Here is an 18,144-nt window from a genome sequence, read left to right on the forward strand (position 1 = left end):
AAAATAGAGCAACTGTCTGGTTTGGGTCTAATTTGGATTTAGTGTCCAGGAAACTTTTTTTTTTTACCTGTGTCACTTTAAGTTAAGTTGAATCTTCCACGTAAAGTTAGAAACCTTTAGTTTCCCCTGTGAAATCGCTGTCGCTGCGTTTACACTCAGCGCATCAGGTCAGTGAACTTTCTCGACCAGACAAGGAAATCCAGAGAAGAATGGTAGCAGATGGTTTGGAGTCTCTGAGGACGTCAATGTTCCCGACCAGGCAGGCACCAAAGCAGCAGAATTAGACGCAGCAGTTGTCATGCTTATATTTAGCTCATCTGTTGCTCGCGGCACATTAGCAACATCATTAAGACAACAAATGACTTTTCCAACCTTCTTGTGTTTACTTTAATAGGATAATCCTGCCCTTTTTCAATTTCCAACTGTGTCTCACTCCATAAACAATGACGTGAGATGAGGATTTTCTCAGACGTTTCTCGGAGGGTTTTTTTTTCCTTTGACAGTTTCTAAGAGTCCCTCTCCCTCCATTTTACAGTAATCACTGATCATCACCGCTGAAGTTCTGTCGAGAGCTCTCAAGAACAGAGTATCTCTCAGTTCCTGCAGCTTGGGGACAGTGAACTGAACTTTGTGAGCCTCTTGTCTCCTGCCGTGTTCCCTGCTCAGAAACTAATTTCCTGCAACAAGGGAGTTTATTTTGGTGGCGATGATGCACAGTGCATGAGGCAGACCGACTCTCTATTATTAACAGGAGATTAAAACAGCTGTATGGCACTCTAAAGCACCCTCTACGCCCTGCACTAACATACGGCCCTGGATTACAAGCTGCACTTGACCATTTAAATTACTGCAACAACCAGCCTTCACCAGCTGGGGCTCATTACCATAACAGCCGCTGCTGCTGCTACAAAGAGCACTGGCAACCTTGCCCTGAAAATCAACTCCACGAGAAGCGAGACACATTAAATATAGTACTGTTATTATTATTATTACTATTATAATCGTTTCCTTGGTGTAAAACAAAGTATTGGTGGCAAAATCGATTTTATGGCAATAATAGTATATATTAGTATTTTTTTTTTATTCATAAAAGGCCTTTGGAAATTCAGTCTTGTGTATTTTGTGTATTAATAGTCTCAGTTGGCATTTAGGGATTAAAAACATGAGTTGATAATATAATGTTTCTGTCTGTTTTGTTTATTTTGAACAGGTGACACAGCCGTTTCCAAGAAACACCTGTTCAATCAATTCATTCTTTTCATAAGTTATTGAATAAATCTTAAGAATCCCGCGGGAAACAATGTCTAAACGACACAATAAAACAATCCCTCCCCACGTCACAATGTGGCTAAATGATTATCCGCTTCCGATACAAAGATCACCCGGCGAACACTTAAAAAAAGAAGTGGCAAATTATTTTTAGGCTAACAGAGGTCTAATTTATTCATCTGATGAAGTGCTTAAGCTAAGAGCCCCCCAGACACTAAATGAGACACATGCATTCCCAGGGGGGTTTAACATTTGATTGGATGTAGTTATATTACTACAGCCCTAATTAAGAAGGGGGATGTGTTTCAGCAGCACTTTCAAATATTTGTTTTTCTGCCACACTCTTGATAGACTGCAGGCTGTGGGAGGGAGAGTCGAGCGGGGTGATACAGATATGACAGAGACCTAACACTGTTATCTTATTATTTACTTTCTCTGCAACTAACAGGAAAATATACATATATATATATATATATATATTATAAGCGCTGAAATCTTCACGCTGTGCTGAATGGTGTGAATTCATTAGTCACATTTGACAGGTAGACTCCGAAAAAGAAAGACTGGGGTTGTTTGTGTGCAGCAAACTTTGATGAACCACTGTGCAGAGTGAGAAAAATGTCCTGTGAATAAAGAAGAGGTAATGTTCCTGGCATCGGGTCAGCACTGTGAGTTTTATAGTCAAAGAGTTTGCCTTGGCACAGAGGGGAGACCACACTTATGCCGAGGTGCGCTGCCACACAGTCTTTGTCACGTTGGAAGAGGTTCAGAACAAACTGGAAACACTGTAGCGTCAGTATTCCCGGCGTGTGTGTTCCTGCGCGAGCGAGCGAGCGAGATGGCGAGATACAAGAGAGAGAGGGGGGCGGACAGTCAGGAAACCAGAAAATTAGAAAGAGAAAGTGGGGAAATTTGGGACAATCGGGCGTACTTAGGGAGGAAAAAAGGTGCACACACACACACACAGAGAGAGAGAGAGAGAGAGAGTCGTACCGTCTTGCTCTGTCTTTGTCATCTCCTCCATCTTCTTCTGCTTCAGCGTGTCCACTACATCTGCCAAGCTTCCTTTGCGGCGCTCCGGCGTTCCAAACGCTGATCCGCTCAGCAGGTCACTTCGCTCCCGGGCCCCCTCCTCTGGCTTATGTGGGGAAGTAGAATTGTTCCGGAAGGAGTACAGGGAGCATACTTTATTGCTGTCGGATTCCTGCAAAGACAAACAGAAGTTGTTATTTGTATTTGACGATAAGGGTGATACATGTGTTCTGTCGAGGCTCCATTGAGCTTTTTGACAGTTTTCCATTCAAATGCCGGTGATTGCTGGGTGTTTGCAGCTCAGACACAATTTGGCCATATCAAATGGCTCCTCCGCAGCTTTCAACGCAGCCACCTCTGTATCCGCGACCGAGCTCGCGGCGCAGGGAAATGAGATACGACAAAGGAAAGATTGAGATGAAATGATGAGGTGCACTTTCAGAGGGCATATCCATAATGTGCTCAGGCGTTACAGTACTTTTCATCTGCATAGATGACACAGAGAAACCTCCCGACTGTAATTTCTCAAATTGCTTTTGAGTGTGCATTTGTGTTGGGGTGACTGCTGTGTAATTTCTTCATTTTCTGGTGGAGACCTATTCTCAGCTGAGTGCCTCGAGCCGTCGTAAATCTGTGTCCTGTCTCAAGCTGTTGTTGTTTTTCAGTCCCACCTGTGTATGGTTTAGTATTTAACTAAAGGGTCCTGTCTGTGACTGACTGGCTGAGTGCTCCCTGTGCACAAACAGAGACATGAAGGAGAAGAACGGGGGAGAGCTGCAGGGGGAGGGAGGGAGGGAGGGAGGGAGGGACAGAGAGGGAGCGAGAACTCCGCACACACGCAGACACACACCACGGCGGAGGGCTGTGTCTGACAGAAGGTGGTGTTAATTATGGTTTTTGGAGTCTGAGAATGCAGAAGGTAGCTAAACAGCCGGGAGTTTGCAGCCTCTAACAGGGGAACAGTTTAAACTTCAACCCCTCTGCACGGCGGAGAATAAATACGACACGAGTGTAGCCAACACCAGTGTGATAACGGCATGTAATAGAGCAAGATTTAAGGATAGAGGCATGCGTGGAGCTCCTGACAATCCTAAAAAATAAAAAAAATAAAAAAAGATAGGAATGCAAGAGACTGGACAGGAATGTTGACAGTGCCAATTTCTCATCCCTGCGTGGCATGTCGAGCCTCAGGCAGATCTGCGCCCTGTGTGTGTGTGTGTGTGTGTGTGTAGAATGATCTGGTACCAAGCGCCAGGGTGGCACGACCGGCCGGCCTACTCTGCACCTCCCAGCGCTGTGTTGGATGATTATGCAGTGTGGCAGAGACAGTGGAGAGTGCTTGAGGGGAGTGTAGCAGTGCTGGGTTAATCAGTTGGCGCGGGTTCAGGGCACAGCCCACACAGACGCATGGCACAGCAGTGGAGTCAGGTAATCAGCAAAGACAACACTCTCATTCCTTTCTCCTTATGCCTTTCCCTTTTCTTCTCTTTCTCTTCATGCCCTCCTACATTTTACCTATCCTCTCTCTTCCCCCTTTCTCGTGCATCCTCGCTCTTTCAACCCCATTATTCCGCGTATTCGGTAACTTCCAAATCCGCGTTGAGAGATTTACGCTCCTTACGTTGCAGACTCCAAACTTTGCAGAGGATTCACTTTCTAAAGATGTTCAAAATCAATATGACTGATTTTTGTCACAGGTGTATTTATCACTTTATGACTGAAATGTTATTCTTATTTTGCTGAAATCCCTGATCCTGTAATGTGCCGCGGATGACAAGGACACCTGAGCAGTCCCACGTCTGCCAATTTACCTTCACTGTCACACTCCAGAGTCATGAGGACCAGTCTGCTACGGTGTGTGTGTGTGTGTGTTAAGGTTCTCGGTGGCCAACTGCAGCGCTACTTCAGAGGCCCTCGGGGTCTCTTTACCTCCCACCCGTCTGTCACAGACAACCACCTGCCTCCCGTGTCTATGGCCCACAAGTGCCCGCGCTCTTCGTCGCTCCGCTCACATCAAAGCAGCTCCACACTTAGAATGTACAACATCTGGGATTTGGCTGCAGATGTGGCTCGTACGCAACAATAAAAACAACACGCGTGCTCCGAGGACAAGACGTGATGGTTTTATAGCAGCGAGAACGTGAGCGACAGGACGCACACGAGGCTCAGTCGCTTTATTGAAGCTTGAATCCACTTATTGACCAAATAATAACGGATGGTTTAGCGTTTTGCAGAATTCAATGTGTGTGAGCGCCTCCTAAGCTCGGATCTTGACTGAGGCAGGAGCTCAGTGATGGAGTGAGTCACATGTCTCACCATGCGCTGCTGTGCTGACACCAGGCTGTCCCAGTCGCTCTCCGGCGGTACACTGCTGAGCTGCTGCACGTCGTCGGGATGGGCCTTCCCGTGGAGCAGACTGTGCAGGGGCAGCTGTGGCGTGCCGTGGGCCTCGGCGCTCTCCTCTTTCTCCCAGGGCAAGTGTTCCTGACTCATGGCGTCATCCCCATCGACCACGGAGGCAAAAGGGGAGGTGGCTTGCTTGGAAGACATGACTCTGCTGTGACGAGAAGAGAAAGAGAACAAAGTCAAGAAAGGGAAGGAGTGATATAAAGAGTACCTGAAAAAGAAACGCTGTTTCCTTGAGTATTTCCACTCAAGGTTGTGACACAGCGGTGACTGGATTAGAAGTGGTGCACCTGAGCAGATATTGCTGAATGGACTCAACGCTGCATCTGACTGTTTGTCGTTGATATGGCCTGTGGAGTTTGGAGCAGGCCACGGGGTCCCGGGGTCCCTAATCCCGTGTTTAATGCAGATGGATTGTTTGATCCAGGGCCTGGAACTATGCCTGTTTGGGTCCTGGCCCAAACCCCAAGACAGTTCCTCAGGCAGTAGGTCAGCCAGGTAGCAGGACTGACATACTGATAGAAACAAGAACGATGCCTTGTAGAAAGGCAAAGATATGCTGATAATATTCTTTTTAGATATAACTAAGCGACCTAAGTAATTAATTAAATTTGACTGGCTTTTGTCCTCCAAAAACCTTTTAATTTTCTCTGTGAGTTGATTTTTCTCCTAAATAAGGTCTAATTTGTTTTTTCATGAGTCAAATTATTTAAAAAAAACATTTTGGTGAGACATTGCTGCCCTGGCTAACAAGCAAAAAAAAAACAAATCAAAAGCTGACAGCAGAGGATTCAATTCACAAATATGTCACATGTTTCCATGAATATTACAGTGAAGAGTGTACTTGACATATCAGGTGCAAAAGAAAACTCATGTTAATTCTAATTTATTTCTTCTCCTTTTACAAGCATACTCTTTTTTTTTTTTTCACTGCAGAATTCATACAAGCAATTCCTGGTGTGTGTGTGTGTGTGTGTGTTTTTCTTCTCACAATTAATGAGGCTGCACGCATGCTGTGTGCTACAATGAATGAAATTAAACACAGTGCCAGTAAATCTAATTACACATTTGGTATTAAATTTAAAAGGGGATAATATGGCCTTCCTCCTGATGTGAAGTGGGAAGACAGAGCCACGGCATATTTAACTCCTAATCCGCTTTTTCCCCGAGCCGTTATTCTGCTTATTTTCCTCAACCATTTCAGGACATTGACCACTGAAACTGAGGATGTGATTACTTTGGATTTCTTTGATTACTCCTCGCTCGTTCTGTGCGAGTGCGACTGAGGAAGATGAGAGTCGGGCATGTGAAGGTATGGCGTCAGTGCGACAAAATGCTCAAGGTCCTTCTTGTCGTACATTTCACAGCTGATCACCATCTGCCCAGTACCCCCCCCCCCCCCCATACTGAGAGCAGATACTATCAAGGTTTAGGCAGGCTGTGGTGTGATCATGTCCTTGCACTTCCTGTTAAGAGTGGAGCACTGAATAGATAACGTCCTTTTTCCTTTCCTTAAAAAAAAATGAACAAGGTCTTTGGGTCTAAAAGTTCTTGGTCTTCCTCAAGGAAATCTGTTATGTGAGGTGTATTGTCCACGTGTGTGTACACACACACACACACACAACTCAACATGTTTAAAAGAGAAATAAAAAGGAAGGTATAGCAAATTACAAGCTACTCCGAATACGTGTTGTTCTGAACCCACAAGCATCAGTGTTTTTCTTTGGACAATTCTCTGCTTCCTTAATATCTGAAACTGCAGGTGTCGTTATACTTTGCAAATGACTGAATCAAGCTGAACGTTTTGTTCTTTTTATCATGTTATGATAAAAGGGAGGGGCAGGGGCAGATAGAATAGAATTATATACTTTTATTCTAATTAAATATCCGTGTGTTTCTTCTTATCTGCAAAATGTACCTGCTTTTATCTGCCACACACACACACACACACACACACACACAAAACAGGTTGACCTTCTCGTTTCACACATTCCTTTCTTCTTTCCTCTCTTGTGCCAGCGTGTGTGGGCAGATGACAACTTGGCCTTTGTTTAAAGGTCCACCGTGTGAGCATTGGTGACATCTAATGGCGAGACCGCAGATTGCCACAAAAGAAGAACTCCCCTCTCTCGTCCGTGTGGAAATTACAGTGGCCTCCACACACAAAAGGTATGTAATCACTCTTTCACAACTCTGCCTTTGTCGCGTTTGATTTACTATGGAACTTTTTCTCTTTTTTTTGTTCGTAAGCTCGCGCTTTATAAAAGCCTAAATGCGTGCTCGGGCTGGTTTGTCTGTCGCGGTGTTGAAGATGGTGGCCTCCATACAGCAAGGTCCTTCCCTGAAGTTGAGTTAGTAAAGTACTTAAGGCAAACCAAACACCAAACCCTTTTTATTTTAATGCAATTATACACTTGGACAAACACACTTATGGGCATGGTATTCAGTGTCTGTCAGTAAAGCCTAAATGTAACACGCTGGATCTTTAAAGCTTACGCACATGCTAACTGTGCCAGTTCTTCTGTGCAGGACTTTGACGTACACGCTGCTGCAATTATGGTCCCTTTGTAAAGGCTTTTATAAATTCCTTAAAGACAACATTGGCTTTGTGATCTGTAATTCCGGTTTCCACCACAAGACCTCACTTCTCCTGGACGTTTGCTCTAAATATGTCACGGTGTCGCGGCGACGCTCAAGTAAAGCTGACATGTAGTGATTTTTTTTTATTAATTTTTTTTCAGTTTATTTAAATAAAAAAAAAAAAGCCTGTATTTCTCTAATGCGCCGTCACGCACACACATCGGCGTGGACAGTGAAGGCTGACCTAAACAATGGCCGCCTGAGTTAATCTCGTGTGCTTCGGCAGCTGCGCAAACAAACCTCGTGAGTCAGGTAGATGGCAGGACTATGAGAACCATGTCTGACTGACTGTCTGTCTGTTCACCTGTCTGTCAGCCAGGCCCCCCCCCCTCCCCCTCTCTCTCCTTTAGCCTCAGTGCCTGCATGTGTTGCCAAATGTGTCTTTAGTGGGACGAGGCTCTCAATTTTAATCAGCCATCAAATTGTTTCCTGTAATTACATCAAGTAGAAAGTGATCTCAAAATTGGGTACTGTTAATTGAAAACCAAAAGTCAGAGCAGAGTTTAGAGGATGTGTGTAATGGTAAAAAAAAGAGGGGGCAGAAGTGGGGTTTGAAGAGAGGCTGTGTGTGTGTGTGTGTGTGTGTAAGTGGGAGAGCGCGGTTCGGGCGCATATACGGTAGATTCTGACATATTTTTTATTCATGCTCCCAAAAAGCTGGAGCCTCCAGCTCCGCCGAGCACCTCGTCCTCCGCGGAGTGTGAGAGTGAAACAAAGCACTCGTGTCATACAAAGCACTGCTTTTGTATTACACAGTCAAGTCAAGTGGTATTATTTTACCACTAAAATATTCAGTCTCTCAGGCACTCTTACTCCGGTCTCCAGCCATCAGTCAAAACTGCTGAGGCGTGAGTGAGAGAAGGGGAAAAGAGGGAGCCGTGCAGTGGAGACTCCGTCCCCCTGTAACATGTGTCTACAGCAATCTTGTTAAAGAATGCAACAGATCTGCAGCAGGCTCCATAACAGTATTTGTCAGCAGGAGTTAATAATTTATTAGCAGTGCTGGGAGGGCTGCGCTCAGGCAGCTAAAGAGTGTGGAGAACCCTCCCCCTGCTCCTCCCCCACCTCTGACAAGCCCCATACAATACTACCTCATATTATTGAAAGGGAAAGGGAGAGGTGCGGCAATAATTCTCTGAAAATACTGTACGGTATTTTAATCCTCGGAGATCTAACGGGGCTGTGATCTGCATAGACACAACAAAGACATCTGATGAGGAGCAGAAATCAGCTGAATGTGGGTTTGCCACCTATGCTTGTGGAATCTAATCCTGTTTTCCTTTCAGAGAATAACATTTACAGCTCTGGCCCTCCAAAATAAGCAAAACAGGCCTGTTTGTGCAACTCAGCTGCTGTTGAAATAACTCTCATTAATAATTGAGTCCGTTTCTCTGAGAGATAAGCCCCCCGAAATGTGCTTTCATATACGCTACACAGTCAAAATACGGCCAACCGAATAAGTCGCTCGTAAATCCCGGACAAGCCGCCCTCCTTCATGCTTGATTACACAACAACAATGGAGTGCTAACAAACCAGGGTAATCAATAAGTGCATGAAACGCCGCTCCCTCGCTACTCACTCAAAGACAAAGCCCCAGTGACTTTGAAGACTTGGGGCAGCGATGAGGGAGGGTCAGTGAGAAGAGAGGGTCTATATATAGCTGACAATATTGTGCACATTTGAAGGATTAAGAGCGAGGTTCTCCAGCCGCGGGCTCATGTGGCCTGGAATGCTTTGAGTCATGAATTGTTCCCCGCGATAATGTTTCATCATCGTGCAAAACAACCTCCGCTTAATTGTGCGTTGTGCGCTGCTCATCTTTGGGGGGGTCTTGTGACTGCGGCACCATGTGTCCTCGGCTATCCCGTTTCCTCCCGCGTCATAAAAGGGTCTGACGGACTTTCACCCACTGTATCTGCTCTGTCACACTGTTTACCTTTTATAGACAATGGTGATCTGTAACTCTACTCCAACTCTTCCCCCAACCACCACTCGATCCCCCCCCCACACACACACACACATGCCCACTTGTCTCCGTGCTGACGACTTCTGCACCTTCAAGTTTTCATATGAAGTTTCACTGGAGGGAGGGAGGGAGGGAGGGAGTTTACTCCCTCTGCAGTTACATGCTGACAAAGGAGAGAGAATCATAAAGCAACCAAAAGGCCGGCAAATATATTCATTATTACAAGTAAGAGTGTTATTCAAGTTTGGTCTTTAGGCAGATATCTGCAGACATAAAAAGAACAGTTGGCATAACACTTAGAGCCAATTAAGAAAGGTGCAATGACGGCTCTGTTCTGCCATTAGCTAAAAACACTGGCTTTTCCTTCATTTAATCTATTTCCAAACAATGGCAATAACCTTGAGAGTAAACGGTGTTATCCACAGCACAGACAGAAGAAAAAAAGAAATGTGTTGGGAGCCTTTTAACCGCGCTCGTGTGTGTGTGTGTGAGCACGTGTGTGTGCAAGACAGAGGAAGAATCGGTGAGGGAGAGAAAATTCATCTGTGTGATTCCCTTCAGGGGTTCCTCCTGTTCTAACAGGTGTCGTGGTAGGGTTCCTCAGGGTTCTTCACCTGCCATAATGAGATATTACTACCTGACAGCTCGCAGCTGGAGGAGCATTGACACGGAATCCACCGTTTAGCACAATTAAATTATCACCCTCCATTGTGATTGTGCCATGCTGTGCAGCAGCCAGGTTTCTGGATACATAATCAACTCGGAAGACGCAGCCGTACACTGTTAGTCTGTTTTACACACACACATACAATTTATCTGTACGATAATTCACAAAGAGGTTTTTCCAGACAGATTTGAGTCAGTGTTTTAAATCCTTAAACCTTGGCCATCAAAGTAATTACAGATAATGATATTAAAATACAGTAAATGGTTGTGAAAATACGGATTTTCCAACAAGGCAACCAACTGCACAGTGATTGGAGAGTTGACTAAATGAATTTGTTTAAATTGTTCCTCCATTATTGTTGACCTTCCCCTGCAAAAAGTCAACTCAATTACGGCGCCACTTCATTTTCACTTCACCCTCTCTCTCCTGGTGCCTTCTCGTTTAGAAAGTGCCGCAAAAAAAAAAATCCACCCTCAAATGATAGCCACCCCGGGCAAATTAAGCAAGCCACCTGAAGTGCACACTTTACATATTGAGCAGAGCATCGATAATTACTTTGCAGGGTAAATTATTTGCAATAATACGCTACTCGAGGAACTGTCTTGTGTCTTACTTTAAACACTTGTGCAGCTGCCGTGACGGCATTGCTGGGTGTCCTTGCCCCCCGTGCAAGGCAAAGGCAGATGCAGGTGTGAGAGTGCTTAAGTGTCCCTGTCTGTCTACTCAGGAAGGGTCGATGAGCACTCACACACTGAATCCCTCGTCCCCCCCAGCCCCGCCCCCCACTCCTCCTACTTTGGTCCCATGTACGACCGGCCCTTCTCCTGATCCCTGGACACAAGCTCAGAATTAGATGGCATAACAGCCGCTCAGTTGCCCGGGACGTACACAAGTTAACTTATGTGGACACAAAGTCCACTCTGACTGACACGCTTGAAGGTGCATTCACTGTCTCCATGTAGTGATAACTTGTTATTAGGCAGTTTTAGCGTCATTTCTAGTCTTCCTACCGGAATCGCCTCCATGTTTTCTTATCCTCGTCTTCTTCTTCTTCTTCTATAAACCAACTTTGACTGTTAATTGCGGGCCAAAGCCTAAAGGGTGGGAGCGTATACATGCCGTAAGGGCTTGAGGGGACGTAACAGCAGTGGGTCAACGTCAGACAGCTGTTCCTCCGCCTGTGACGGAGAACATACCGAGACGAGAAATGCTACTTGTCGTTTTACACCTCCTCCTTTCTTTTAATTTCTCCTTTTCCCAAAGAGTCCTCCGCCGCTGCACTTAAGCAAACCTCAAAGCGACCCGAGCCGTCAACCGACACGACCCTATTTGCTGAGCAACAGTAGAGCTTTGTGGCTCGCTCGGTAGTTGACAGTAAGTTATGAGCCCTTTGTGAGCAGGAGAAGGAAAACAGAGATCGGAATTTGGCAGGAGAATAATAATACAGAATGCTCCTGTTCGTGGAACCTGAAATCTTCATGGAAACAATTGGGCATTGTTGAAGGCACGAAAAGAAACGGTGACAGATGAAATATAGAGTGGGGCCCCCTTTTTTTTGTCAAACGGTAAACAAAGCTCTATTCAGGTCAGGTCCATTCTGTCATGTACAAAGATAACTCCGTCTGTGCGCTGGAGAATTTGCAAATGGCTGCACTTCAACAAATCGAGTGTAACATCTCTCACAGTTGCCAGAAAAGTGAGTTGAGGAGTTAGCGTCGGGGTGCCAACCACAAGTAAAGGGACACATCCCAAGTTACCAAAGAGATGCACAATACGTCTGTAGGGAGCATGGGAATCTCAAAAGAGGAGGGAATTTAAAAGGGAGAAAGCAGAGCCTTTGAGAAGGAAAAAAAATTAAGAAAAAAAAAGCACCACAATCTCAGACTTTTGTTCTAATACTCGAGGGGGAAAAGCATTTGAAGGAGCAATTTTGCAGAGAGCAGGAAAAGCATGAGTATTGGTCTGAATGGTTTATGAAGGGGTGGGATGGGGGTGTATTGTGCTGTATGGCAGGGGAACTATGGGCCTCAGTCTTTGGTCTTCCCATCATGAGGTCATCGTTGGCAATCCCAGTGCCCAACACTGGGCACAGGGTTCGCTTCAACTGCCGTCGGTTTGGACATCTGGATTGTCGGCGCACACACACACAGTGGCCCACTTTCTCCATCACTATCCTTATGCATTTCTTTTTTTCTTTCTTTTTTCCCCTAATGGAGAATGCTTCACATGTCCCGCACACCAAATTGGCAAATTTGGAATGTCTAAAGAGAAAGAGAAGCAGTTTGTTCCCTTTTCACTCTCATCTCATAAATGGATTTCTGTGGCTGCTCACGGCAGAAATGAGGGAATTACCTTCTACACTGTTGTAATTAAGCTTCTCTATTCTTATTCCACAGGCTGGGAGGACAACAGCTCATTAGCTACAGTTAGACCCACCTCTAATTCATTAGTGTGTGTTTTTTTTTTTTTTTTACCCCTTTTCTCTTATTCTTTTTCTCACTCTGAATAAATTAATGGTATTCACTGAACACTCTCACACAAGGGAAGGTGCACAAAATGTGTCACCCCTTGTGACAACTGGAGTCCTTTTTCCTCTTTGTCTTTGGGCCCTTGTGTGTTTTTTAAGGACTGTGAGAAGAAGGGCTGAGAGCGAGCGCGCCGGGGAGGGGAGAGAGTAGCAGCGTTTCATGTGACACGTCAATTGGAAAATCAAAACAGGGGTAGTTCATTTGCTCCACCCAGATGAGGCCATCTAGCAGAGCCATGATGAATAGGGGTCAGGCGAGCCACACCTCAAAGATTTATGATTAAGGCTTATTATGTTGGGAAACTGACATTGATTGCTGATTTAAACCACTGAAACCAATTAATTTGCCAGTAGTGAATAGAAAGCATGGTCAACAGTGTGTGTCAATCTGACAGGTTAGACAGGAAGAAGCCGAGCAAAAGTGAGGCAGTAAATGAATGGCTGGCACACGGCGCTGTTTGGAGGTGGTTAAAAGTTACCATGACTGATTGACAGCTGATGCATTTAAAAAAAAAAAAAAAAGACTGGAGAGCAGAGGCAGAAAGCCCGGCCACTGATCTGAGTAATTGCCCAAAAATTTGATTCACACAAGACATGTACAAGCTGCTGTTTTAGCAATGCTAAGACGGGTTCATTCATGGGCTGGAAGTGAGAAAAACCCGAGTAAATGAATGTGAGACACAGTGCTAATAAAAAAGAAGAGCTGACAGACGCGGTCGAACAGAAAAACGCGCTGTTTTTTCCACTCTGAGGAAGCGGACGCTGTAGTGGATTAGATGCTGACAGAAACACAAAATGCTCCAGCTGTCTGTCGATAACCATGTGTCTGACCTCTGCTCGGCTTCAGCTGCAAATGTCCTCAGTGGCAGCCGAGCCACAAGTGATACTGTATTCACCGCAATCTATTGTTCAAGAGATTCTTTTCTGCCGTTTTTATTCTTTTGCTTCTGTTGCTCCGACGACACATGCACCATGACAGTGCCTTAAAATGAAATCATTAACTAAATTGCTTTTCTAAAAACCAGAATTTGTGTGTGTGTGTGTGTGTGTGCGTGTGTTTGGCTGTGGGCCATGGGCCTCTGGTTCCCAGGCAGCCTCTGCCCCGGCTCTGTTGTGGTTCCCTGCCACCGCACTCATTATGCTTTGCCTCAGCACAGCACGGCGCAGAGCTGCGGCTCGCCTCGCCTCACTCACTGCTGGGCGAGTAGGAAATAATCTGGTAATCTCAAACTACTCCTCCATTTCGACTGGGGCCCCCATTCACACAAAGAGAACCTTTGTTTGGGGAACATTTATGACCGCTCGTTGGATCTCAATCAGGAAATCAATCAAAAACACATTAAACAAATATAGTTTTATATTTGATGTCAAAAAAAACGACAGTTTTCTACTCCTAAATATCAACTCATTCCTGCTGCGACCTTTTCAGCGACGTTTGTGACAGCGATACGTATAATATTCGCATGCCTTTATTGTGCGACGACAAAAACCAAGCTAACAAAGACACATGAACACAACTTTATCAATGTGCCCGAGATAGTCTGGTAAACAAAGCAAACAGAAAAAAAAAGGTAACATGGGAGTGAAGGCCGGACAAATATTTGATAATAGGACAAGGTAACTCAGACCACACACACACACACACACACACACGACCCTTACTGCCAACTGTCTATCTGCTCTCCGCTGAGCTGAGCCGAAGGTAGCAGATGTGTCTTTCACAGCCTTCAGTGTGTAACCAATCTGCAAACAATAGTTGGAACTCGACAAAAGTCAATGCCCTTGCAACACACTTGCCTTACAGTAAAAGGCAAGTCAACTCCGATTGGCCACATAACCATGCCCTTTATTTATTTATTTATTTTTCACCTTACAGACTCACGCACGTGTTTCAGTGCCTGTTAGTCAGCCAGTATAATGCTATTTGAGCTCCCGCGTAAGCCCCTTAACAAAGTTGAAGTCACCTTCTTGACCTCCCGTTAAGCTAACAGTTGGTGTAAACACGTTCAATCCTATTAACCTAATAATATACATGGAAACGGGTAAAGTGCCACAGTGCCCCCGGTGCTTAAAGCCCCCGGTGCTGAGACTTAATTACACCAGACACCCATGACAGTGAAAAAGGCTCCAGCTTCTAATACCTGCCACTATGACTATTGGACACAAGATTTCACACGATCAGTGCGGCCTTTATTTTAGTTCTGCTTGAAGAGGAACCAGATTAACCTCCTCAGATATGAAAAGATTGCTCTCGTGTGCAAAAATAACTGCACAGGCCTCTCGTCGACATATCACTGAAAAAAAACAATGATCGTGTTAGACCGACTGAGATTTTACTGTATTTAATTTCTCAAAGTGGGACTAACACACCAAGATAATGAGATTGGGAGTCGCAGCATGTTCAATTGGACCCAGACTGGCCCGGGCTCTCCGTGCATGCTCCACAGTTCCCAGCCCTGGCTCGGACCCAGAAATAATAGAAGGAAGCCGGTACACACAGAAGAGCAAGACAACAGCCAGAAAAACATGGCACAATCCAGAGTGCAGCATTTTTTGGACCGAAGAACAGACAGATTTTTATCCTTTATCAGCTTAAATAATTACAAGTAAGAGAAGAGACAAAGAACGGCATTCAACGTGCTAACAACTGGCTGCCATCTGAAGCTGCTGTCGTCTGTGGTGTAAAAGGTGAAATGCCTAATACTAACATATTATAATAATAATAATAATAATATGGCGCCAGACAAAACATGTGCACTACACTACGACGTGATCCGGTGTTCTGTCGGGCAGGTCTTTGTATTTATATTGTCTGTGGTTGTGTGCAGGAGATCATGTTGTGCAGAGCTTGTGCAGTCTATAAACCGTCCTCCGGTGTCAGCAGGGCAGTCGTCCAGCCTCAGCGCGGCGTATCGGCTATAAAAGGCAGACGCATCACTACAGCGTGGACTAAAAATACAGGACCCACTTTCTTCCATTTCCCTGTATTCTCAATTGTGTGTGAAACTCAAGCCGGAGCCCCCTCCCCGCCACCTTTATGTGGCTTTTTAACAAAAAAAACAGTGTTGTTTTTGGACCTGTGCAAAAGCAAGCAACAAATCCTTATAGTTTGACAGCAGAGAAAAGTGCGAGAGACACTTTTCTCTTTGCTTGCGAGCCAGGTTTTAAGAGAGCTCTCTAAAAGCTATCAAAAGTTTCAAATTTTCCCACATTCCCCTCCTGTGGGTGTGCCTGTAAAGTGCTCTCTTGAAAAGCTCTGAGGGATTGCATCATTGGAACAGGGTGTAAGACCATGGTAGCAACATACTGTAACATGGGGGAAATGCCTCACATCAGTTGATTCATAAACACCTTGTGCACCGGCTCTCTGAATCCGACGGATCTGTGCTGCGCTGCTTTTAACGATGGACGTCGCTCGCTGCCAAGTCATGTTGTGGCGGGGGGGCACACACACACACACACACACACAGGGATTATAGCGCGGCCCTGTTTTAATTGCGTCTCAGCCTTCATGTTGTCTGTTATCTCTGACTAATAGCACACGTTGGCCCTCCGTCATTACCAGAGTGGGTCTTTCTCAGAGACCCTTGTTTGATACAGTTAAAGTTGATGCATTATGAGCAGCACACCAAGACTCAGCAGTGATCTGCATATTCAATAACTCCCGTAATTATATGCGCAATTCATCAGATGGGATGTGATTGCAGGGGGAAGTGGAATAGAGAGGAGCGGAGAGGTCTGATTCCTGGAGGACTAAAAGTCTAATCACAAAACTAACATGATAATTGAAATCTAAATTGAAAGGCTTGGCTTTCAGGGAGACGGTGTCTGACGTGGAGTGTGAGAAAAGATACTCGACGAAAGCTATTAGCAGCAAAAACCGAGACTAAACAGTGACGTTTCACTGTGATGTGACAGAGTGACAGAGCTCCAAACAGTTACAAAGAATGAAAATGATGACCTATTCACATATTAAACTGTCATCGACTTGTTCCTTCCATAAATAGTTATCCATTGGTAGTTATAGCTGTTATTAATGCAGGTATTTCTTAAGTGAAATGGCTATTATCGCTCATTATTATAATAAAATAAATCTTGTTTTCTGTCCTTTTAAGAGTCGCTCTTTACTAATGAATAATGGCAAGTGAAGGGAAAATATGTATCTTGTTTTCCTCCACACACACACACACACACAGAGAGAGAGAGAGAGAGAGAGAGTGCGTTAGAGGGCATTGGATTAATTGCTTGTTATTCCACACTGTCACCGTCGTCCCTCCGTGTTTGAACAGACTTTACTCCGCGGCCTTTAAAGTCCTGTTTTTCAAAAGGTGACTGAACTCAAAGTGTCTTCTCTTTAGCGGTAACCTGCAATACTTCACAACTCAACCAGAAATACAAACACAAAATGGCCGTAATGATGTTAAATAATGTTTTTGTTGTTGTTTCATTTTCCCAAAAACACATTCTGTGGAGTTGTACAGAAATGATCATGTCTTTTCTGTTGTGGCGTTTCATTCAAACACCACGTCCTCCATTTCCCCTCAGAGGCTCTGATGTCTTTACATTCATGTTTTACTCATTGCGATCCCATCCAGCTGAGGAAGTGAGGGAAAGAAACGATAAAGAAAAGTCCTCTGTCCAATTCTCCTCCTCCTCCTCCTCCTCCTCCCTTCCCTCTACCATCCCTCCCAACTGCAGGATTCATATTCATCCCTCTATAACGTTTAATTAGTAATGCCAAATTCATTAACCTGTGCTGCTGTTACGCTGGCCCCGGCCATAAATTAGCTTAATGTGAGCGGCCGTATTGCAGCTGTAATAAGGGACATAAAACTCAAAGAGAAACACATACTGTTCCTGCATGGATCATAGTCATGGATCATTATAACTCAACGGGGTTTTAGAGTGGGAGCATTCTTTTTTTTACAGCAATTAACTGTGAGCCTATCAAACACTTTCTAGTAATGCCTCTGAAACCTGTTTTAGTGCTGGTTGGAATAAAAATATTATTATGGAAATGCATTACTCATGACTGCCATAGGTTTCTACCCTTACCTAGAACACTGCGACTTTAATTGAAATTGCTGCTTTGATATGACAGTGTTTTTTTAAGTTGATGTCGTTTCAAACACAAGCAGAAGTGCTACATTATACTGTGTAATGCACACATTATGCACAGTACTACTGTGTAACAGGCAGACAGCTGTTACTGTCCTGTGATTACACGTTGACCTTTCACCCCCCCTCCTCTATTCTTCAGCGATCGCTCCTAACAGCTCACACCAAACAGCCTATTAGGCCCGGATCCCATTTTGTTGTTTAAAATAAAGGCTCTTGTCCTTTTTAGAACACTCACTTCCGTGCTTTTTTTTTTTTTTCTTCCCTAGCCTAGGTGGTGGAGCAACACAAGTTCATTGTTCCCTCGCAGATGGAAGTTGGGAGTTACCAGGGTAACGGCTCTAATCCTTCCTTCTTCCTTCTTCTTTTTTTTTACCCACTTTTTTCATATTAACAGCCTATCAAGAGCTACCTTTTAAGTCACAGACAGGAGGGCTCCCTCACTTTTAATTAGCTCTTATTCTGTTTGCCAGGAGACGGCATGATGAGCTAATCGAAATTTACCAAAGTAATGACGTA

At 44.7% G+C, this 18,144-nt stretch overlaps 1 protein-coding gene and 1 long non-coding RNA gene across 7 annotated transcripts in view; one reads left to right on the forward strand and one right to left on the reverse strand.

The window, feature by feature from the left end:
• Window positions 1-18,144, forward strand: part of LOC131459316 (uncharacterized) — a 233,381-nt gene that overhangs the window by 182,220 nt on the left and 33,017 nt on the right. The window contains exon 6 of the long non-coding RNA XR_009240235.1: window positions 6,727-6,876. This is a non-coding gene — a long non-coding RNA (uncharacterized LOC131459316). The remainder of the gene's footprint in view (window positions 1-6,726; window positions 6,877-18,144) is intronic.
• The window catches only part of sox6 (SRY-box transcription factor 6), a 122,828-nt gene that overhangs the window by 73,826 nt on the left and 30,858 nt on the right, over window positions 1-18,144 (reverse strand). For 5 of the 6 annotated variants that reach the window (XM_058629007.1, XM_058629008.1, XM_058629004.1 and 2 more), the window contains 2 exons: window positions 4,618-4,858; window positions 2,263-2,473 (listed from right to left, as the gene is read on the reverse strand). In XM_058629007.1, the coding sequence (XP_058484990.1) occupies window positions 2,263-2,473; window positions 4,618-4,851 (445 nt within the window). In that variant the 5' untranslated portion in view covers window positions 4,852-4,858. The remainder of the gene's footprint in view (window positions 1-2,262; window positions 2,474-4,617; window positions 4,859-18,144) is intronic. The other variant, XM_058629006.1, reaches the window with a different exon arrangement.

Source organism: Solea solea, chromosome 5, assembly GCF_958295425.1.
Source record: "Solea solea chromosome 5, fSolSol10.1, whole genome shotgun sequence".
In the NCBI taxonomy this organism is placed as follows: domain Eukaryota; kingdom Metazoa; phylum Chordata; class Actinopteri; order Pleuronectiformes; family Soleidae; genus Solea; species Solea solea.